Genomic DNA, 20,653 nt, shown 5'->3' on the forward strand with positions numbered 1-20,653 from the left:
GTAAGGAGGCTAATATGTCACTTTGTTTTATACTTTACCCATTAGTTAGCATCATTAATTACTACCAATTAACAAAGATAATAGTAAATATAAGCCTTGCTCAAACACAAATCATCCAGGGAAAGCTTGAAATGTAATTACAAATGACACTTGAAAAATTATATCATATTAATGACTGTGAAAAAAAATCACTCATGCATAATCAAGGTGATTTATACTCATATGCAACTGTATGGTAAAACATGTGTGAATGAATAGGATTAATAAATAAATAACATATCCAAATTTTAATATATTAAAACCAGTTAGTGAATACAAAAATTTCATAATTTCATTGCTCTCAGTCTTAAGACGGGCTGAATGCATATATCTTCATTAAAGTTGGGGCGGGGGATTGTATTCAATCTTAGGTGCCATAATAACTCCTTATATTCTAATCTTGTTTCCCATTCACCTCCTCTAGGGTTCTTTTCTACTTTTTCTAATATACTAAATTTGAAAGCCTTAAAATTTCTACATGTTATAATATGTTTGAAAAGGGCACTGTTTAAATTGCCCTTTTGAATCTCAAATACATGTTCCTATATTCTCTTTTTTAACATCCGCTTGTTTTTTCCCACACAAAAACTAGGACATTTTGAACAGACAACCAGATATACTAGCCCTGAAGAGAGACACTTGCCTTTTTTTCAGAGAGACTATTGAATCCAAACCATTCTCAAGTTTTACTCTATCTGCTTCAAAAATGAAGGGACATTGCTTACAAGAACCACATTTCAGAGTCCCATTCTTTGTAGTTTTATTGTTTGTAAATTGCTTTTAATGACTCTTTTTCTTTATAATATTCTGGTCTCTCCAAATGTGTTTTAACATCGGTGGCTGTTTGGAAAACAAATCTGGGTTTAATACTTAGAATGTTATGGATATGGGTGCTGGTTTTGAATATGTTCTAATTATTACTGATTATACCTTTGACCTGTTGGGACCAATCATTATACTCAATAACCAGGGCACTGTCATAAGGTCCCATCCTCCCATCAGGTTCATTGCTCAAATTATCCTTCTCTTTATTTTTAGTTGTGTTCAACCCTACTTCGAAGGTGGGTTGTATTTTATCCCCCATTCATCCAGACCTTCTGCCATAACATCTTTAATAAGGTTAGAGGGGGCACTCTCTATCCATCAGCATTTTTTCAAACACCCCCAGTTCATCCTTAACTTCTAAAACCAGGCTATCATTCTGGCTAGCCTTATACAGTGCCCTTTAATCAGACAAAGCAAAGTAGATGAAAACTTTTAAACTGTAAATAAGAGTTGCTAAATGTTGCTTTTCCATGAATGTGAGATTTAAAATCATCATCTGAATTAGGAATGCATGTGTCAAGGTAAAAAATACAATGTTTTTCAACACTGTGTGTAAGTTTAAAAAGAATTAGTAGTACAATTTGAACACTCAATAAAAGGAATCATTTCTTCCTTGGGACCATCCCATAACACAAAATGTCATCCAGACATCTCAAGTATACCTTACAAGAAACATAGTATTTAGATGTTAAAACATGCACTTTTTCCCATGTGAGAAGTACCAAGTTGGCATAAATGGGGGTGCATAATGTCCCTGTTTCTACCCCCTTACTTGTTTAAAAATTTCACCTTCAAAAAAAGTGATCTCTCCATTCATGTCCAAAACATTACTTCTTGTTGGGTTCTGTAGTAGGACACTGAGCTTCCACTACTATTATAAGACGGACAATAACAAGTAGAACCAATTACCTGAGTGCAAAAAAGGCCAACCGGTAATATAATACATATTAAGGTTGTAAGCATGGGTACAGATAGTCTTGCAGCTATGTAACCATCATTTAAGTCACAATAAATGTAGTTGCAGTTAAGAGAGCTGTAAAAGTACTGAAGGAATGTTGGAAGCCGTGCTGTACTTCACACAGTAATCGATAGCTGAAGGAATGTTGGAAGCCGTGCTGTACTTCACACAGTAATCGATAACTGAAGGAATGTTGGAAGCCGTGCTGTACTTCACACAATGTCGATAACTGAAGGAATGTTGGAAGCCGTGCTGTACTTCACACAGTAATCGATAGCTGAAGGAATGTTGGAAGCCGTGCTGTACTTCACACAGTAATCGATAGCTGAAGGAATGTTGGAAGCCGTGCTGTACTTCACACAGTAATCGATAGCTGAAGGAATGTTGGAAGCCGTGCTGTACTTCACACAGTAATCGATAGCTGAAGGAATGTTGGAAGCCGTGCTGTACTTCACACAGTAATCGATAGCTGTTGATATGTCTTATCACTTGTTTATATAATAGTTTTTCAAATATTTTGTGATAGGACAAAGATTTGAGATCGGTCTATTAGTCTTCATTTCCTTGGGAGATGACACGTTGGGTTATGGGACTATATAAGTGTGTTTTAAAGGAGATAGTACACAGGCAGTTAATGACAGATTAAAGATATGTGTAAGGGAATCTGGCACATTTGTTACTTAGTTTCTTGAGCAGAGATTTGACTTGGTTGGCAGTTATTTGTGTAAAGTGGAAGTTGGCTGCTTAGGATTCAAGAGGGCAAATAAGGGAGGTGGTAGTGTCATCAGGATGGTTTGCTGGAGGATCTTGGGAGGGAAAGTTGTTGGTTATGCCATTAATGGAGCTGTGTAGTAAGTGTGCATAGTCGTTGGGAAAGGAGGTAGGGCCTGTAGGTGTATGATAGGGTGCCAGTCAGCTGTTTTGTTTCTTTCCAGAACTGTTTAGCTTTAGACCAGTTTTCTTCTTGTTTTTGTCTAAGATCAGTGTCGTTAGCTGAGTTAGTTGCCATTCTTACTTCTTTTCTAAGATCTATGTACGTTTGTTGCAAGTTACCATTTTGTGGGTTTGCTTTTCAGGTTCTGTAGACCTCCTGTCTAGATCATAATTGGTTTTTAATGTCTGCAGTCAACCAGGGGCACACTTATGCTCTCAGTCTTCCTTTTGTTAAAGGGAACAGAGAATCTTGAATTTGGTTAAGAACTGTGAAGAAACGGTCTAAAGCTGTGGAGGGACTGGTCAAACTGTAAAGTGTGGACCATTCTATATTACTAAGTTGAGCACTGAGATTAAGTATCTTATAAATTGGGAAGGAATGACCTGATATTATTAGCGGTGGGTATTTAAGTGTATGAAAGGACCAAAATGATTTAACAGGTGAATGGTCTGTTAAGGCATTGTGAAGTGTGTATGTTTGTGATGATTAGATCCAGGGTTAAACTTTTTCAGATTTGGCAGGTGTTTGCATTATTTATGCTAAGCTGAGTTGATGTAATGTATTGTTAAGGTTAGTTGAATTTTTACCTGTAACACTGATACTGAAGTAACCTAGTAGGATCGTGTTTTTATGAACAATACTTGGAAACATTTTCAGCAATGTAGTGTGTAAGAGTGATGCTGAAGATGGAAGGGGATGTAAACTGATCCTACCCTGAGATGGGTGTGACCTCCAAGTGCTGAATGAGTGATTACCCAATCAGGACTCGTGTCAGCTTTGGTTTCAGATTCATGGGTATCAATTATGTTTATTAGTACAGTAGCTCCTCTTCCAAGTCTCTTAACAGGTCTGTTATCATTAATAATGATGTAGTTATCAGAAATTAAGTTTAAGGGACAGGTGTCATGATTTAACCAGGTTTCTGAAATAGAGAGGATGTGTATGTGTGCGTGCGTGTGTGGTGGTGGTGGGGGGCTCTTAATAACCAAGCTTCCATATTTGGTCATTTATTGTTTAATCTGCATGCACTTAGGCAGGTAATCTTGAGGCCTTTGCTTTTAGCACTATTGGAGTTGTTATTAGTATATTTGATGTGTTGTTGAACTGGATCTGAGTTAGTTTAAACTTCACCTGACCTAATCAATTTGATGCATAGACAGGATAGCTTTGTGCAAAGGTTGTTGACCTGTGCTAGATGTTCTTTAGGTTGTTGTAGTATCAATCTTTGTATACAAACTTGCTTGGATGCATGGAAAATAATATTTTGTACTAAGTACGTCTGTCTTAGAAATTGTGTGCAATATATGCATATCAGTTTAGAATTATGTTCAAGTAGCAGTGGATGTATTATTATGTAAGAATAGTGGTTGTACATGTTACTGGTGATGTTTGGTTGGGATAATGTAGAGGTGTGGAGCTTGTGACAAGTAAGCATCTCTGTAGTAATAATATGGGCAATACTATGGTTGCCATCAGCTTGAATTGTGCTAGTACAGCTGGTAACATGTTATTGAACAGTAGTCTAATTGGTTTCAATCCACAAACGGCTGCAGGGTTGTGTGTGGTGGGAAAATTGGAGAGGTTTAAGGAAATTACTCAAGTAGGCCAGATTAAATAGTCATAAGGATACTTTGTAGAAAAACAGATGCTATAGGTACTAATTATAAGATGTTAGTCTGAGTAAGGATTAGATTATAGGGTCAAAGCAATTGCAAAAGGTTTGGAGTGGTTAGTATGAAAGAAGCACAGTCTATCTGTCACCTAGTCTGTGGTTGTAGGGTGTTAGTAAGGCGAATGTTAGTGTCAATCATAGCCTATCTGTCACCTAGTCTGTGGTTGTAGGGTGTTAGTAAGGCGAATGTTAGTGTTAATGATAGCCTATCTGTCACCTAGTCTGGGGTTGTAGGGTGTTAGTAAGGTGAATGTTAGTGTCAATCATAGCCTATCTGTCACCTAGTCTGTGGTTGTAGGGTGTTAGTAAGGTGAATGTTAGTGTCAATCATAGCCTATCTGTCACCTAGTCTGTGGTTGTAGGGTGTTAGTAAGGCGAATGTTAGTGTTAATGATAGCCGATCTGTCACCTAGTCTGTGGTTGTAGGGTGTTAGTAAATCTGTCACCTAGTCTGTGGTTGTAGGGTGTTAGTAAGGTGAATGTTAGTGTTAATGATAGCCTATCTGTCACCTAGTCTGTGGTTGTAGGGTGTCAGTAAGGCAAATGTTAGTGTTAATGATAGCCTATCTGTCACCTAGTCTGTGGTTGTAAATGATAGCCTATCTGCCACCTAGTCTGTGGTTGTAGGGTGTTAGTAAGGCGAATGTTAGTGTTAATGATAGCCTATCTGTCACCTAGTCCATGGTTGTAGGGTGTTAGTGTGTTAATGATAGCCTATCTGTCACCTAGTCTGTGGTTGTAGGGTGTTAGTATGTTAATGATAGCCTATCTGTCACCTAGTCTGTGGTTGTAGGGTGTTAGTAAGGCGAATGTTAGTGTTAATGATAGCCTATCTGTCACCTAGTCTGTGGTTGTAGGGTGTTAGTAAGGCGAATGTTAGTGTTAATGATAGCCTATCTGTCACCTAGTCTGTTGATAGCCTATCTGCCACCTAGTCTGTGGTTGTAGGGTGTTAGTGTTAATGATAGCCTATCTGCCACCTAGTCTGTGGTTGTAGGGTGTTAGTAAGGCGAATGTTAGTGTTAATGATAGCCTATCTGTCACCTAGTCTGTGGTTGTAGGGTGTTAGTAAGGTGAATGTTAGTGTTAATGATAGCCTATCTGTCACCTAGTCTGTGGTTGTAGGGTGTTAGTAATGTTAGTGTTAATGATAGCCTATCTGTCACCTAGTCTGTGGTTGTAGGGTGTTAGTAAGGCGAATGTTAGTGTTAATGATAGCCTATCTGCCACCTAGTCTGTGGTTGTAGGGTGTTAGTAAGGCGAATGTTAGTGTTAATGATAGCCTATCTGTCACCTAGTCTGTGGTTGTAGGGTGTTGTGTTAATGATAGCCTATCTGTCACCTAGTCTGTGGTTGTAGGGTGTTAGTAAGGCGAATGTTAGTGTTAATGATAGCCTATCTGTCACCTAGTCTGTGGTTGTAGGGTGTTAGTAAGGCGAATGTTAGTGTTAATGATAGCCTATCTGTCACCTAGTCTGTGGTTGTAAGGTGAATGTTAGTGTTAATGATAGCCTATCTGTCACCTAGTCTGTGGTTGTAGGGTGTTAGTAAGGCGAATGTTAGTGTTAATGATAGCCTATCTGCCACCTAGTCTGTGGTTGTAGGGTGTTAGTAAGGCGAATGTTAGTGTTAATGATAGCCTATCTGTCACCTAGGCTGTAGTTGGAAGAATTTAGTGAGCTCACCTGTCCAACTGCCACTTAGATTGGGTGAAGCTGCACTGAGCGACATGGTGGTTAATATTGTTGTGGTCTATCTGCCATATATTACTTCTATGTATACCAATGCATATCATCTAACTGGCACTAAGACTTTAGAAGAAAGATTACTTTAAAAGGTTGACTTACTTACTTGTGTCTTAAACTGCTGGTCTAGTCTATCTGTAATACAGATGACTACAGGTAGGGATGAGTTTGAAGTAGGTTAATTGGTCATATATCTGTTATACCTTATATGGTGTAATTTATAGATAGGAGTGTAGTTACAGAAAGTGGGGAAGTGTTTGCAGTTTATTTTTACCTCTAGAGAGATGGTATGAATTAATGTATACAGGTGTGTGTCTGTGTAGGTGTGTATGATAAGATGAGATTGATCAATGTTTGGATGATGTTAAAGGTTTGTATTGGCTGTGCTTGGAGTAGTGGAGTACAGGCTAGGGTTGTGATTAGGTGAGTATAAAGGTATTAATCTGGAGATGGGTGGAAATAGGGGGTAGAGTGGAGAGTGGAGTGAAGCAGAGAAAGGCTAATCTCCCTAGCTTTTGTACAAAAACAAAAATAAAACATTCAGCAACACCAGGCATACCTCTGAACCTCTCAGAGTAAGAAATCTGGACAAAGCCATAAATAAAAGTGGGACAAAGGCCCAAAAATAGGGAGAATTTTTAAATGTTGCTCTTACAAACTTAGAAAGTTGATAGAATAACAGGTTTTGCAGTAGCATGAATTTTCTGAAAGATATGAAGTGTGAAACTCAAATGTCTGTCGATATTTTTGAACTTCAATATTTAATGATTTACCACTAATTTGGCAGAAAACTGGATTTTTATGAAAAATGGACCAAAATATGAGGCGTAAATCTGGACATTCTGCAAAAATCTGTACAGTTGAGATGTATGAGTCATCAGGTAGGGACAGCCTAGTATGTTGCTCTGTTCTAATTGAAAAGGTCTCAGAAGGGCTTAGTTAACTGTTAGTTGTAAGTGTGAGAGTGAGTGAAAGGAGGACATTAATGGTAAGTGTCAGGTGTCTGTGGTGACAAAAGAGAAATGTGTAGGGTGCAATAAGAAGCTTTACAGCAGACGGTGCACAAAGTGGGTGAAGAGGGCAGTTATGTACATGTAAATAAGTTATTCCACACTACTGATGTAAGTATAAGATACAACCATATAATTGATAATGTATGACAACAAAAATAAGAGTAGTCACCAGTCTGGCTAAGTTGTTTTAAGGTAAATAAGAATGTCATTATGTAACCCTTTTAGATGTGTAGTCTTACGTATACTGCCAGAAGTTCTCCTCTCAACAAGTGTGAAGATTCCTGACTCACCTTTAAGTGACAGATGATTTGGGCAGTAACTGTAAAGGAGTTCTAATGCTGAGTTAAGAAAAGTGTTGGGGAGTCTGCAAGACTTTGTGATCAAACTACTGAGAGGCTTTAGAACCAATGGGGAATCTAGGTTCTAGTGTGCCCTACTTTAAGCTCCCAATGTTTTGGGCAGTTACTGTAATGCAGTTGTAATGCTGAGTTAACAGTCTTTGGGAATCAGCAAGACTTTGTTATACCACTACTGAGGGGCCTTAGGACTGACAGGGAACTTGGCTACAGCATCCCCTACCAATTCTCTGCAGTTCACTGCAGGCTACTCTTTTCAACATCCGCCCAGGTCAAATGCTCAGAAATCATTAATTTAAAATAATTTACAGTGCAACTGAATTAATATTATATCCATTAGAAATTTGCCCCCCCCCCCCCAAAAGAAACAGTAGAAGATGTAAAGCTAACTTAATTTTCTTCTCTAAAAATCACACCTCCCAAATCACAGCTAACAATATCTGTTGATTCATTTCACTGGCTTACAAATGACAAATTCCTGTAACGTCCTTCAAAGGGAAAACGGCTTACAATTAAACAAAGGTGTACTCTGCTCTTATCCTCCCTTAATAATATACCCTTAAAGCTACAAACCTTCTCAGTGTGCCAGTAACTTAACTAAAAAGTGTACTGCCTGCAGTCCAAGATTACAGTCCCTTGACCCCCTCCCTTACTTACCCCTATGCTGTATAGAACTGACCACAGTTTTTGTGCACTAGCGCCTGCATTTGGAAGTCTCTTCCACTAAAGACACAATCACTCCCTTCCTACCAAGCCTTGAGTAGCCAACTTAAAACTATAAGAAACATGAAGCCCCTGTAAGTGCTACGCAGTAAGTAGCATAACCTAAATCCATTCTCCTTCCTCTAGTTTCTCCTTTCCTTTATACTGCCCTCTGTTACTGTACCAATGAAATCTCATTTACCCACCCTTTCTATTCTTTCTCACCTTCCTTAACTTCGCCCCTTCTACCTACATTCCCTGCTCCATACTGTTTATACTGTATGTAATGAACAGTTACTATCTATAGTGTGCTTTGATCTTTATGTAACTTGTGTTACAGTTTATCAGCATTTAGTCTTTTAGTTACAGTTATTATTTTATTAATACTTGGATATTAAGTGCTGAGTATTTCCTTGTAAAACATGCTTCACCATTCATCACTATGCATGCATCTCATATCAGCTTTGTTGTATTCAGTCCATTTATTCTTCCAGGCAGAGTCTGAAAATGGTCCATGGGGATCAGTATTCTGCCCTGTTAACAAGTGAAAATAAATAAATAACAAATGTACAGAGCAGTTCTTTACACACATATTTGAGCCAGTATGGATAGTAATTAATTTAGGAAACCTTTTGGAAGTGACAGAGCTCTAAGGAGATGCAGTGAAATGATTTCTGAAAGATCAGAAAAGTGCAGAATTATTAAGGATGGTGGAATTAGGGCTAGGAGTTGCAGAAGAAGAGGAAAGATGAAAATTATTAAGGGGGTATCTATCAAAACATTTACTCTAAGAAGGTTCACTAGATGGTCTGTGATAGATAAAGAGATAATGGACATAGCTGTATGGAGAGTCAGTTCATGTCCAGCAGTTGGTACAGAGGGTTAAGGCTGTGAGATGTAGTACCTGCTGAACAGGGTTTGATACCCTTAGCTTTCATTTGCCTACTGAGTAACCTTGAGCAAGCCACTTAGCCAAGCATTGCTCCTGGGTCACCGCTGAAAAAGAACTATGTGTCCAGTGAGTCTACCTGGGTAACAAATGGTTGTTATTATTATTTCCAACAATCCTTCTTTTTTTGGACAGTGGGCATGCATTGTGTGTGACTTTACTAGTATGTGATTTATAATAATATTTTGTACTGCTTTTGGCAAGACTGTTTTTTTCTTTTCTTTTACTTTTCTTACTTGATTAACAGAGTACTACCAAGAAAGATGGTATAGGCAATTCTAAATTGTTTATTTGGCACAGTTCTTTTTTTCTGGACTTGACAGTTTGGTGTATATTGTACATAAATACTTCTGTCTATGGATACCAACAACATTTTTTTAAGTGGTGCCCTCAAGACAATTGCACAGGTTGTGAGAACAGATATGCTGTGGCAGCTGTTTGTGCTCATGTAGTTTACCCAAGATGGCTGCTCAAGTTATGAGAACACATATTCAGTAGCAGGTGTCTACAGCCTGAGATGAAAAGTCTAACTGAGAAATACAGTGATAAGGCTACACCTTGCAGAGTAAGTGCCGAAGTATGCCATGCTGTAGCATTGATTTTTATCAACACTGCTGCAAGGACACTGAACTTGTACAAGCAAATGTATGTGTGTGTAACAATGCAGGTCTGAGGTCATAAAACACATGAATTGGAGGTTCTAAAGCAAAAACTGTCTTTTAATTTTAACTTCCATGTTGGATTATACTTTTGAAAAATAAACTTTACATTAAATGCCTTTACTACAACTTAGACTAACAATTACATATGTTGTTTTTTTACACTCTGTTTTGACCCTGTTTCTAACTACTACCTTTTTCATTAACAGTGTGCTGACTACAGGCAGGGGTACTTGATGGGCGATATTTGTGAAGATATTTGTGTCACGCAGAAGGTTGTTTACAAAAACTGCCTCTATTACAACAGAGGCAAGAGAGTCATTGAAGCTGACTGGCAAGGTAGGACAATTATCCTCAAGTCAAAGTGGGAGAACTTTTCCAACTTTGAAAAGTTTGACCTTCTGGATGACATGGAGATGCAGGAAATTCCTGATGCAGATCTTCTGATGTTTGTTGCTCTTGAACTTAAGAGCTTACTGGGGCTGGAACTTAAGAACACAACTGTGCCTCATTTAATAGCAAAACAACTTGCAGACAAGAACAAACATTATTCTAAAGCAGAACTGGATAGCATGTGGGCTTTGCTTCAGCAAGAGGAGTATCTCTTCTTCAGAGTCCTTCAGGATCTTAGCAAACATGTTCTAGAAATTGTAGGTTCTTGTGGACACTTCTATGCTGTGCAGTATCTAACAGCTGGACATGCCTGGCATCAGAACCTCTTTTCTTTGGAAGATTTGATTGGCTCTGACTCGGTGGACAACAGTGGCCAGCTCATATGGCAAGCAATAAATAGTGTTGCACTTAGCTTTTTAGATATGGTCAGACAGTTTGATAATGACTTTTCTTACCGGCTTCACCTCTGTGATGTCAAACCAGAAAACTTTGGTATCCAAAGGGATTTTACAGTACGTAAGGTTATTTTTGTCATGTATATGACCATATATTGCAATCCATGGAATGTAGATGCATATGATTTCAGGCCAGTGGATCCCAACTGTGCTAAAAAATAAATGTGAAGTTCTCATTTCATTCGAATGAAAATCACATAAATGATGCTACAAAATCAGTTAGTGCTCTTTTTATCTAATGTCTGTGCTGTAGCTTAATATTAATGTGAATAAAAACATAGAACTTTATGGACAGATACAGGTTTTTAAGTCCATCTGCACTGTCTGCCTTTTCTCATAGTAGATAAAATCTAATCCATTCAGCGAGCATCCACTTATTCTAAGCAGTGAATATGATCAGTCCTTTCTAGCTTCTTTCTGGTGTTACCTCTTGTTATATGTTCCACCATCATAGAGGTGTGCTTTCTGGTCCTCTACATCAGTTTTCTTCGCGACCAACTATTCTTCCAATAGAAATATCATCAATTGCTGTAGGAAGAATTTAACAAGCATGCTTTTCTCTATGAAGGAATACATATGTTGTATATGTTTTAAGATGCCTTATTCCAGGTTCGTACAGCCTCAATGTGTTAATGATTTTTGATTTGATAACTAATTGTCTTGTGGAGATGCTGTGTGGGCATTTAAACCATGTATCTATAACTATTATTAACACTAATACTAACACTAAGCCCATGAATTCTCATCAGTACAATGCAGAGGATTAAGGCTATGAGATAGATATGTTGTGTAGTCCTGGGTTTGATTCCCTCCCTCTCCATATGCCTACTATATGAATCTGCACAAGTCACTTAACCAAACAGTGGTCTTAAGTTCCACTCTGAAAAGGGGCCTCAGTCTAGTTGAGCAATCTGCTAATTGCCACATTAACAAAAAAACAGAGACATATTCATTATAAATACTCATCCTTCCCTATATATATATTTGTTTCCTGTATATATGTTTTTACATTGGTATTTAGATATATGAATATGCTGCCATAGAGTTTATGGTGACTCCCAGGGTGCAAGAACGATTGTATTAGTCTATTCTGGACAGTCTTACATCCAGTATAGTTATAGCCAATGGGCAGGATTCACGAAGGCTTGCATGGAGTGTAAGAGACGTGCAACACTCCATGCAAGCCTCGCGATCCAGGAACAGCCCTAAACTCCGTGTAAGAGACCAGCTAAAACGTCTCTTACACGGACTGGGCGTGGACATGCTAAATACCTCACTTGCATCCGAAAGGTATGCAAATGAGGTATATTAGCGATCCACGAAGCAGAAACCAGTCCGTGTAGGAGACGTTTTAGCTGCAGAAATGTACTCAGTTGACAACTGAGTACATTTCTGCAAAATCCTAGCGGAGCGATGTCAGCTCCAAAAAGGTTGCATATGAGTCAGGCAGCATGCCAATGGCCAAATATGTGGCCATTGGCAAGATAACCCGATGCAAAAATATTAAAAATATGATTTTTTTTTTCGGCAATCGCCGATGTTTAAACCAAGCGCAGCCCAGCAAACGGGCTGCGCTGTATAAACTCATAAAAAGAAGGTTATAAACCCACAAATGTGGGTTTCATGCAATACATGGAATGACAATGCAGGGACCAGCAGACCAAAACCAACATGGCCACCGTGTAGTGGTTGCTAAGGGGGGAAGCTGAGTCTAAGACATGTAACTAAGCATTAGTAGGCAATCACATGTAAATGAGGGTTAGGATACTGAATCCCACAGTCACATAGCAAATGAGCACGGTCTGAGTAGTGTAAGAGATACGAAAGGGGGAGGAATAGAGTAGGAGATAGGTGACATCACTGGGGGGAATGGTAGACAGAAACGCAGTTCATTGGAGGCCAGTGTAACATGACAGATGACAGGCACAGATCATGGAAAGAGGTGTGCCACTAGATAAGTCATGGAAAGACAAGAAATGGAAGGTGTACACTGTTACCTATACCAAAGTTTCTTGCTGGCGTGCATGCGCGTAATGTGCGCAATGAACCGCGAGTAAGGCAGTGTCTTGGCGTGTAAGGCAGTGTGAGCATGTGGGAGCGTGTTGGGAGATGTTTAACACTGTTTGCGCGGGTGTGCGCGTGTAAGGCAGTCTGAGGATGTAGGAGGCTGTTGGCAGACGTGTAACAGTGTTTGCGCGGGTGTACGCGCGTTTAAACCTGAATAAGTAGATCCTTAACCGTGTAAGCATGTGTGCACGCGTGTAAGCCACTGTGAGCGTGTTTCAGATAGTATGCAAGTTGCTCCCCCCTGAGGAAACAGAGAGGAAAAAGGAAGCAACAGAATTAATAGGAAGCTAGCAGGGATAACTGCTGAAGCTAGCAGGTGAAAATAATTAGAAGCAGGCAATTACACAGGCAGAATAGTAGCCCAGCCCAGCACTTAAAACTCTGCAAACAGTAGTGCAGGATGTTTTCATTAAGAGACACTGCAAGACAGGAGTAAGCTAACAGAAGTGAAAACTGAAAAAGCTGAACTCAGAGCAGAAATGCTAGGGGCTGCCATAGCTGTCATAATGAGACATAGGCGACTTGCTGAGGGTGGTGACAATGCAGAAGGTGCCAGACAACCCACAGTGAGGAGACGGAGAAGAGTGTACAGGCCCAGGGTCACCTACCACGGGTTACATGAGCTGGAGATAGTAGAGCGCTATAGAGTGGACAGAGAGCTCCTGCAGCAGATTGTTGAGCTGTGCAGGCCATGCCTCACACACAGAACCAACAGAGGGAACCCATCCCAGTGGAAACCAAGGTATGTGTTGGCCTAAGAATACTAGCAACAGGTACCTTCCAGAGACCAACTGGCTATATGATGGGGATATCACAGGCATCAGCCTCCAGGGTACTACACCAGTTCCTGGATGCCATGTCAGCACATGTCGGTGATCATGTATATTTCCCCAATGCCCGTGAGGTATTGGCCAGCAATATGCGTCTCTTCCAGCAAATAGCGGAATACCCTGAGGTACTGGGTGCTATAGACTGCACATATGCATCAAAGCACCAGCAGGAGAGCGGGGTAGGGCCTACATAAACCGCAAGGGCTTCCCCTCCATCAACTGCCAGGTCATGTGTGATGCCCAGGGCATAATAATGAATGTGTGTGCTGGCTGCCCTGGGAGTTATCACGATTCCCACATCTGGCATTTGACGCAGCTGTACCAGACATTTGCCAATGGGGACATCCCACACGGACACCTAGTGGGGATGCAGGTTATGCACTGGAGCCGTGGCTGATGACACCCATCAGAAACGCACACACACCTGAACAGGAACGCCATAATGAGGCACACGCACAAACACATAATGTGATAGAGCCTGTGTTTGGGCTGCTCAAGTCACGGTTCCGGTGTCTGGACACATCTGGTGGAGCCTTGCAGTACACACCAACTACATGTACCCAAATTGTCATGGTATGTGCTATGCTACATAATATGATCTTGCGAAAACAGCTGCAGCAGGACCAGCATAGGGCTGGGCCAAACAGCCCCCCACCATTGCCAAGGCCATCACAGGCAGAGTGTGACTCGGAGGAGGAACAACCTGAGCCTGCCCCAGTAGGCAGAAGGAGGCGTGCCCAGTATGCCCTGGCCTTGGCAAAGAGGCAACGCATAGCACATACACTGGCTCAGTAGGAACCTTGGGAATGATACCCCTCTCTGACTCACTCATATAGTAACAGGGATGCCTAACGTGACACAACCTGCTCTCAAACATGTACAGGGAAGTGTAATATGCGCATCCGACAGAGGCAGCCCTGCTGCACCACCTGAGGCATGAATGCTATGTGTTAAGTAATGTAACACCAAGTACTATATGCACACCTGAGGACCCTGACTAACATCCTACCCTCACCAAGCATCATGCCACAACATGACAACGAGATGATCAAGTGCAACAATTGACTGAAGTATCGCAGTTAGTCGAGGGGACCCAATGTGTGCCAGTCTGGGATGACATGCTGAGCATGACATGATGCACCACCTGCTAGGACTGGCGTGCACCTATCAGTGCAGGCCGTATGGATACTGGCAAAGGCTGTTGTCACCCACAGTGCCCTGAATAGGTAAGGCTCAAAACACAAACCTATCTCCATAGGTACCAGAAGGGATAAGAATAAGATAAGGGATAAGTTGAAACAGCAAGATGCATGCAGTCTAAACTCACCCAGTATGGAGAATGTTGATAACTGTGCTGTAACAGAAAACTGAGGCAAGGCTCACAACAGCACCCTAACACTACCAGGTTACACCTCATACTGTGCTGTACAGCCTCAGAACTTGGAACAAGCTACAAAAGGAGGGTGACTAGCAAGAATTGTCAAGGATAACCACCCCCCATGTCGGTACCACAACAAAAAGCAGCATGGACTAGCCATGCTCAAGTAACAGTGGCTAAAACTGCCCCCCAGTTCATAGCCTGCTACAGACTACTGTCCCAACACCAGGAACTGCATCCGGCCTATGCTGGAATACATGAATATATCAAGTCCTCCAACCCACATTATATTGGGTGACTGCAAATACCCAGACATAGACTGGGAGCATTATACTAGCTCCAACAGTGTCGGACAAAGGTTCATAGAATCCACAAACCAAAAGGCCCAGGAACAATGTACCACTCCCACAGAAGGGGTAAGCATACTGGATGTGATAATCAGCAACATGGGTACTGGATGTCAAGATGAGAAGTGCATTGCTCACTGGTAAAACCAGACCATAGAGTAATCACACTGGATATACAAATCCTGACCACAGTCCCTGGGCGGGAAACCACAGTGGAAAACATGTGTTAAGCAATATCTGCACTCCTCCAAACTGATGTGGAATCCATTAAAGGTCCCGTGCAGGTGCAAAATATGGGCCACACCTCAGAACCTGTAATACAGCCATTCCATGAACACTGCCAGGAATGCTTGGATTATGCAGTCCTAAATTAAAACAAGACACAGTGCCTAAATCTGGCATGGTGGACACCAGCCATAACCAAAACATGCAAGAGAATGAGGAAGCTACTACATGATAGAGCAAACATGAACAATGAAGTAATCACTGATCAGTAGTATGGCAATAAGATCTGTCCACACATGCAATCCACTAAGGCCAGCCACAACAAGTGGAATCTGTGAATCCTGAGGCAATGTCACACCTGCCCCAAGTACACAGACAACCCCAACACCACCCAAGAAATACAAACATATGTGAGAGATGCAACCATCCATCCAAACTGGAGGCTGAGCTCCCTCAACTCAGTACTCCCAAAACAAGTCAGTAGGAGAAGGTAACCACACACACCACAAACACAGTCCCACATAGACCTATCACAACTGCAAACCAAACACATAAACACAGACAAACATTCCCGGAGGCACAAATTACAAACACAGCACACCAACAGAGGCCTCTAAAGCAGACACCCAATCAAACAGCCTCCAAACATAGCACATGCAACACATAGCACACAAAGCTGGTGTGCCAAACAGTCACAGGCCAGAAGGAGAAACAACATGCCTGATACAGTTGTAATAGGTGACTCCATAGTCAGACACACTGCTGTCCCGCACACCAGACTGAACAAGGGAAAGGGTACAGTAAGCTGCCTGTAGGCTGCCACAATATGCCACATAACAGAAGTATGTAGGTCACTCCAAAGCAAGTAGAAATATGATGCAGTCATAGTCCATGCTGGTGTGAATGACCTGAGATGTACCGCCCTAGACTACATGAAAAGAGACATAGATGAGCTATCTGATTATGTAGTCCAGGCCAGTATGACACTCACCGTTCGCAGCATCCTACCCTTACCAAGAGTAATGCCACAGTACAAACATGGAATGATCAGTCATAGCAAGTGGCACACTTACTGGTGTTATTCAAGGGGATGCAATTTCTGCCCGCTTGGGATGGCCTGCTTGACAAGCCACGCAGCTGTCCTTGGGATGGCCTGCACCTGTTACCCTGGGCGTCTGAATATTGGATAAGGCCTTTGCCACCTCCATAGAGCCTTTTGTAGGCAAGGCTGAAAAGACTGACCCACCACCCTAGAAAACATAAGTGGGAAGAAACATAAGGGAAATGCTGACCAATGCCAGATGTGTACACCCCAATATGCATGCTCGAGGCCATCCCAGAATGGAGAACATCGATGTCTGTGCAGTGACAGAAACCTGCTGCAAGCCTCCTGACAGCACACCAGCACTACCAGGTTATACCACGTATCATGTGTCATGGCCCCGAAACCTGGAACGAAACATAAAAGGAGGGTGAGTATCCATAGTCAGCACAGACACCCATACGTCCAGGTAACTGACAATGCACAAGGCATTGGAGTTCACACATGTGCAACTAACTGTAGGCAAGACTGCTGTGCAGTCTGTAGCATGCTACAGACCGCACTCTCACACACAATAACCCCACCCAGCTGTCCTGAAGACAATGGGCAGTATGAATGTCCCACCAAATAACAAACAAGGTACCACTAATTACCACATAGGTGGTAAACCAGTATGTATAGAAAGAGTAACCAGGGACCTAGGGACACAAGTGGACAGTAACCTGTTATGTGACACCCACATTGCCAATGTGGCTAGGAAGACCGTAGCAGGAAAGGAGTCACATCTACGGCAACAGAGGTCATTGTGCCCCCATACTTTTCTCCAATCACACCCATAATCCAGTACAATGCCTCATATGGGATGTACCTTACCTGACACCTGCAGCAGTTAGAAAGACCTCAAAGGTACCTCACCAAGAGGATAAAGGGTCACAAATATATGTCATATGCTGCCTGGCTGTAGACACCCCAGCTGAATCCAGTCACATACTGCCTACACAGAGGCATTGCATGCCTGTTGTAGGAGGCCATGCCCAACACAGGAGTAATGGACATGCTCCACCCCAGAAAACACAAATCCATCGGAGCTGTGAGAGGGAGAGATGTCAACCTCAACAAATAATGAAATAGGATGTGCTGGTGGGACAGATACATAATCCAGAGGCTCCCCACACCCTGGACCACAATCCCATTCCATGTTAGGCAGAGCCCCTCACTGACACTCTTCAACAGGAATCTTGCCAAGTGGATGGATGATTGTAGAGTTACACTGGGGGTCTTCACTGTGTCATGTCCAGACAGAGGCACAGCCAAGCAAAACATAAATGGCCATAATATGCACATAGCAAGGGGTGTCAAAAGCCACACACACTCTGGCTAGGCTAACAAATGCCCAGGGTGGATAGCCTAGTATGACCCTATGAACCTATGAAGATACAAATTGTACAGGACACTAAGGATAATCCCAAGGCTTTCACAACTGAAGGTAGGAACCATGTTGGGAATTCACAGATATGCCCTGAATCACACAAATATCACAAACACACACACATATTGCCAACATACATCCTGACAGGTGCAGTGCAACCCCAGAATGCAGAATATCTATCCCAGAAGACTGCTGGACCCCTGACATTGCAGATGCTGAGGTAACAGCCAACATCTACAAAGCAAAACACACAGCAGCAATGGTATGAGATGTTGTCCTGGGCTTAGTGCAACATGGACTCCAAGATGAATGGAATGCCAAACCACACTACTGCTCAATGTCAGCCTTACCACAGAATATGTACCCAAAGAGCAGTGTACAACAACAGTGGTCCTTCTCAACAAAGGTGTTGCCTGAATGGATACTGAACACTACTACCCCAGAATCCTGAGAAGCTCGGTTTGCACAGCTATGGAAAGGATCAGCATGTACCACAGACATAAAGATATTGGGGACCTACTGACACGGGACCCAACCCAGTGTGGCCTTCCCAAGTGCAGATCCTGCCCCTAACCATGTTTGACTCAATTGAAACAGCCATTAAGGTCATTGATGAGGGCAATGTGCTCCACACAGTGTATCTGGACCTTGCAAAGGCTTCTATACAATACCCTATGTGTTCATTATAGATAGGCTCACCAGCTTAAATATAAACCCACATGTCAGTAGAGGGGTTGCAAACCAGACCAAGGACAGAACAGACATGGTCAGACATGCTGCAGCCATGTCAGACTACAAACCAGATATAACTGGCATCCCACAAGGCTTTGTCCTGGGATCCCCCTCGTCTGGTATATATGTCCCATAGGTACAGGCAAACATGGAAGGACTGTGTCCAAACATGTCTGCAGAGGACTACAAACTGCTCACCACATATGATCCACCAGCTGACACAAGCATCCCACAAAGGGCCACATAGAAACAGACAACTGGTGCCATAGCCATGTCAGCAAGCTAAGTGCAGAAGCGTGTATAGTCAACCCCGTGGATATACAGTAAGTGCCCACCAATTACCACATAGGTGTGAACCCATTATGTAGTTAACATGTAATGAGAGACCTGGGGACACAAGGTGATAGATATCCTGCATTGGACAAACATGTGCTGTAGTGTTTACAGGAACATACCATATACCCACCTAATCACAAAGGCTGTCAGATCTAGATAAGGCGAGGTCATTGTGGCTCTGCAGTCATCCTTCATCAGCGGTACAATTGACTACAATAGCCCCTGTGGGATGTACCTCAGCAGACACCTCCATCAACTGTAAAGTCCCCAACAGTACCTCATCAGGAGTATCAAAGAGCTTGCACAGATGCCATGTGTTGCCTGTGTCGCTGGCATCAATGAACATGCTGCACCTTGTACAATCTGAATGGCAGTGAGCTATGCACATGAGAGACCTGAACCCCAGCACTGACTTACATACGACAAGCTGTACTGTGTGCTCCATAACACAGAAGCCACCCCCAGCACAGGCTACCCATAGAGTCACATATCAATTATCCTCAATAGGAACCCTGATGAGTGGATGGGAGATGGTAGATTTATCCTGGGTACCACTGTCATGTCACAGGTAGACAGAGGCACAGTATACTAACCATGACATATGTCATGGCAAACTCCATTACAATGTGTGTTGAAGGACAAACATACTCTCCAAATAGCATTACACATGGACTAGGGCACATCGCTAGTGTTTGCAAATGTACACCTATGTTGTGGAATACACTACCAATGTTGGACAAGCCTGGTTTAAGTAGTTCATATCTGAACAGAATGCAACATGGTCAGATGTACACAACTGGCCCGTAACCAGGCTGTTGTGCCCACTATCGAAATGTAAAGCAGTGATAGCAGTAAAGCCTAGGATACTGCCCACCACAGTCAAAGTACTACCAGTACACTATACAGTACTACAGTGTTAGGTCAGTGTGAAAGGATGTTGACAACTGTATGCAAAGTATCCCATGCAAACACTGCAGGCACAGTATAACCCTGTTGTGTTCACACACAAAGCAGTTGTACGGTAACTACACAACATGACACACAACACACAACCATAACCGGGTGATAGTTGTTGAAGTTCACACTCATCCACAAATGTGGTGGGCTGCAGAGTCCAACATATGGAATGCTCACACTGGGCATGCTCACACACATTGACAACATGCCATGGGAAGGCTGAACTGGGCATGCTCACACACTTAGGCCAAATTTCGTCTAGCAGTTGGACACACATAGCTGGTATTGTTATGTTGTATTCCAGGAACCAACCACATTATAGCAGTCTGCCCAGTGCACACAGCTAAATGACTACAGAGACATACGTGATATAGTGGATCCCTCCCAGATGCAAACATCTTCCACAGATGCACAAGTTGTTCATACAAACAGGGAATGCTATGGCAATAAAGATGTGCAAACAGTCTATCAGCAACAAATAATGTGCATTTCACAATTAAACATATGGGTGTAGGGTCAACACTAGGCTGTGTGCCCTAGGGAATGACAGCTTAGCCAGAGTGTGCTTGGTGTCTGCCTCCCCACAGGATGCACAGTCCCCTTTCTAAAC

General features: G+C 42.1%; 1 protein-coding gene across 1 annotated transcript in view; it reads left to right on the top strand.

Moving 5' to 3' along the window:
• DIPK1C (divergent protein kinase domain 1C) overlaps positions 1-20,653 on the top strand; it is a 212,381-nt gene that overhangs the window by 95,718 nt on the left and 96,010 nt on the right. Inside the window, exon 2 of the mRNA XM_044067126.1 lies at positions 10,062-10,757. Coding sequence (XP_043923061.1) covers positions 10,062-10,757 — 696 coding nt within the window. The remainder of the gene's footprint in view (positions 1-10,061; positions 10,758-20,653) is intronic.

The sequence above is a fragment of the Protopterus annectens genome, chromosome 3.part1 (genome assembly GCF_019279795.1).
Source record: "Protopterus annectens isolate FY-2018-M chromosome 3.part1, PAN1.0, whole genome shotgun sequence".
NCBI lineage: Eukaryota > Metazoa > Chordata > Ceratodontiformes > Protopteridae > Protopterus > Protopterus annectens.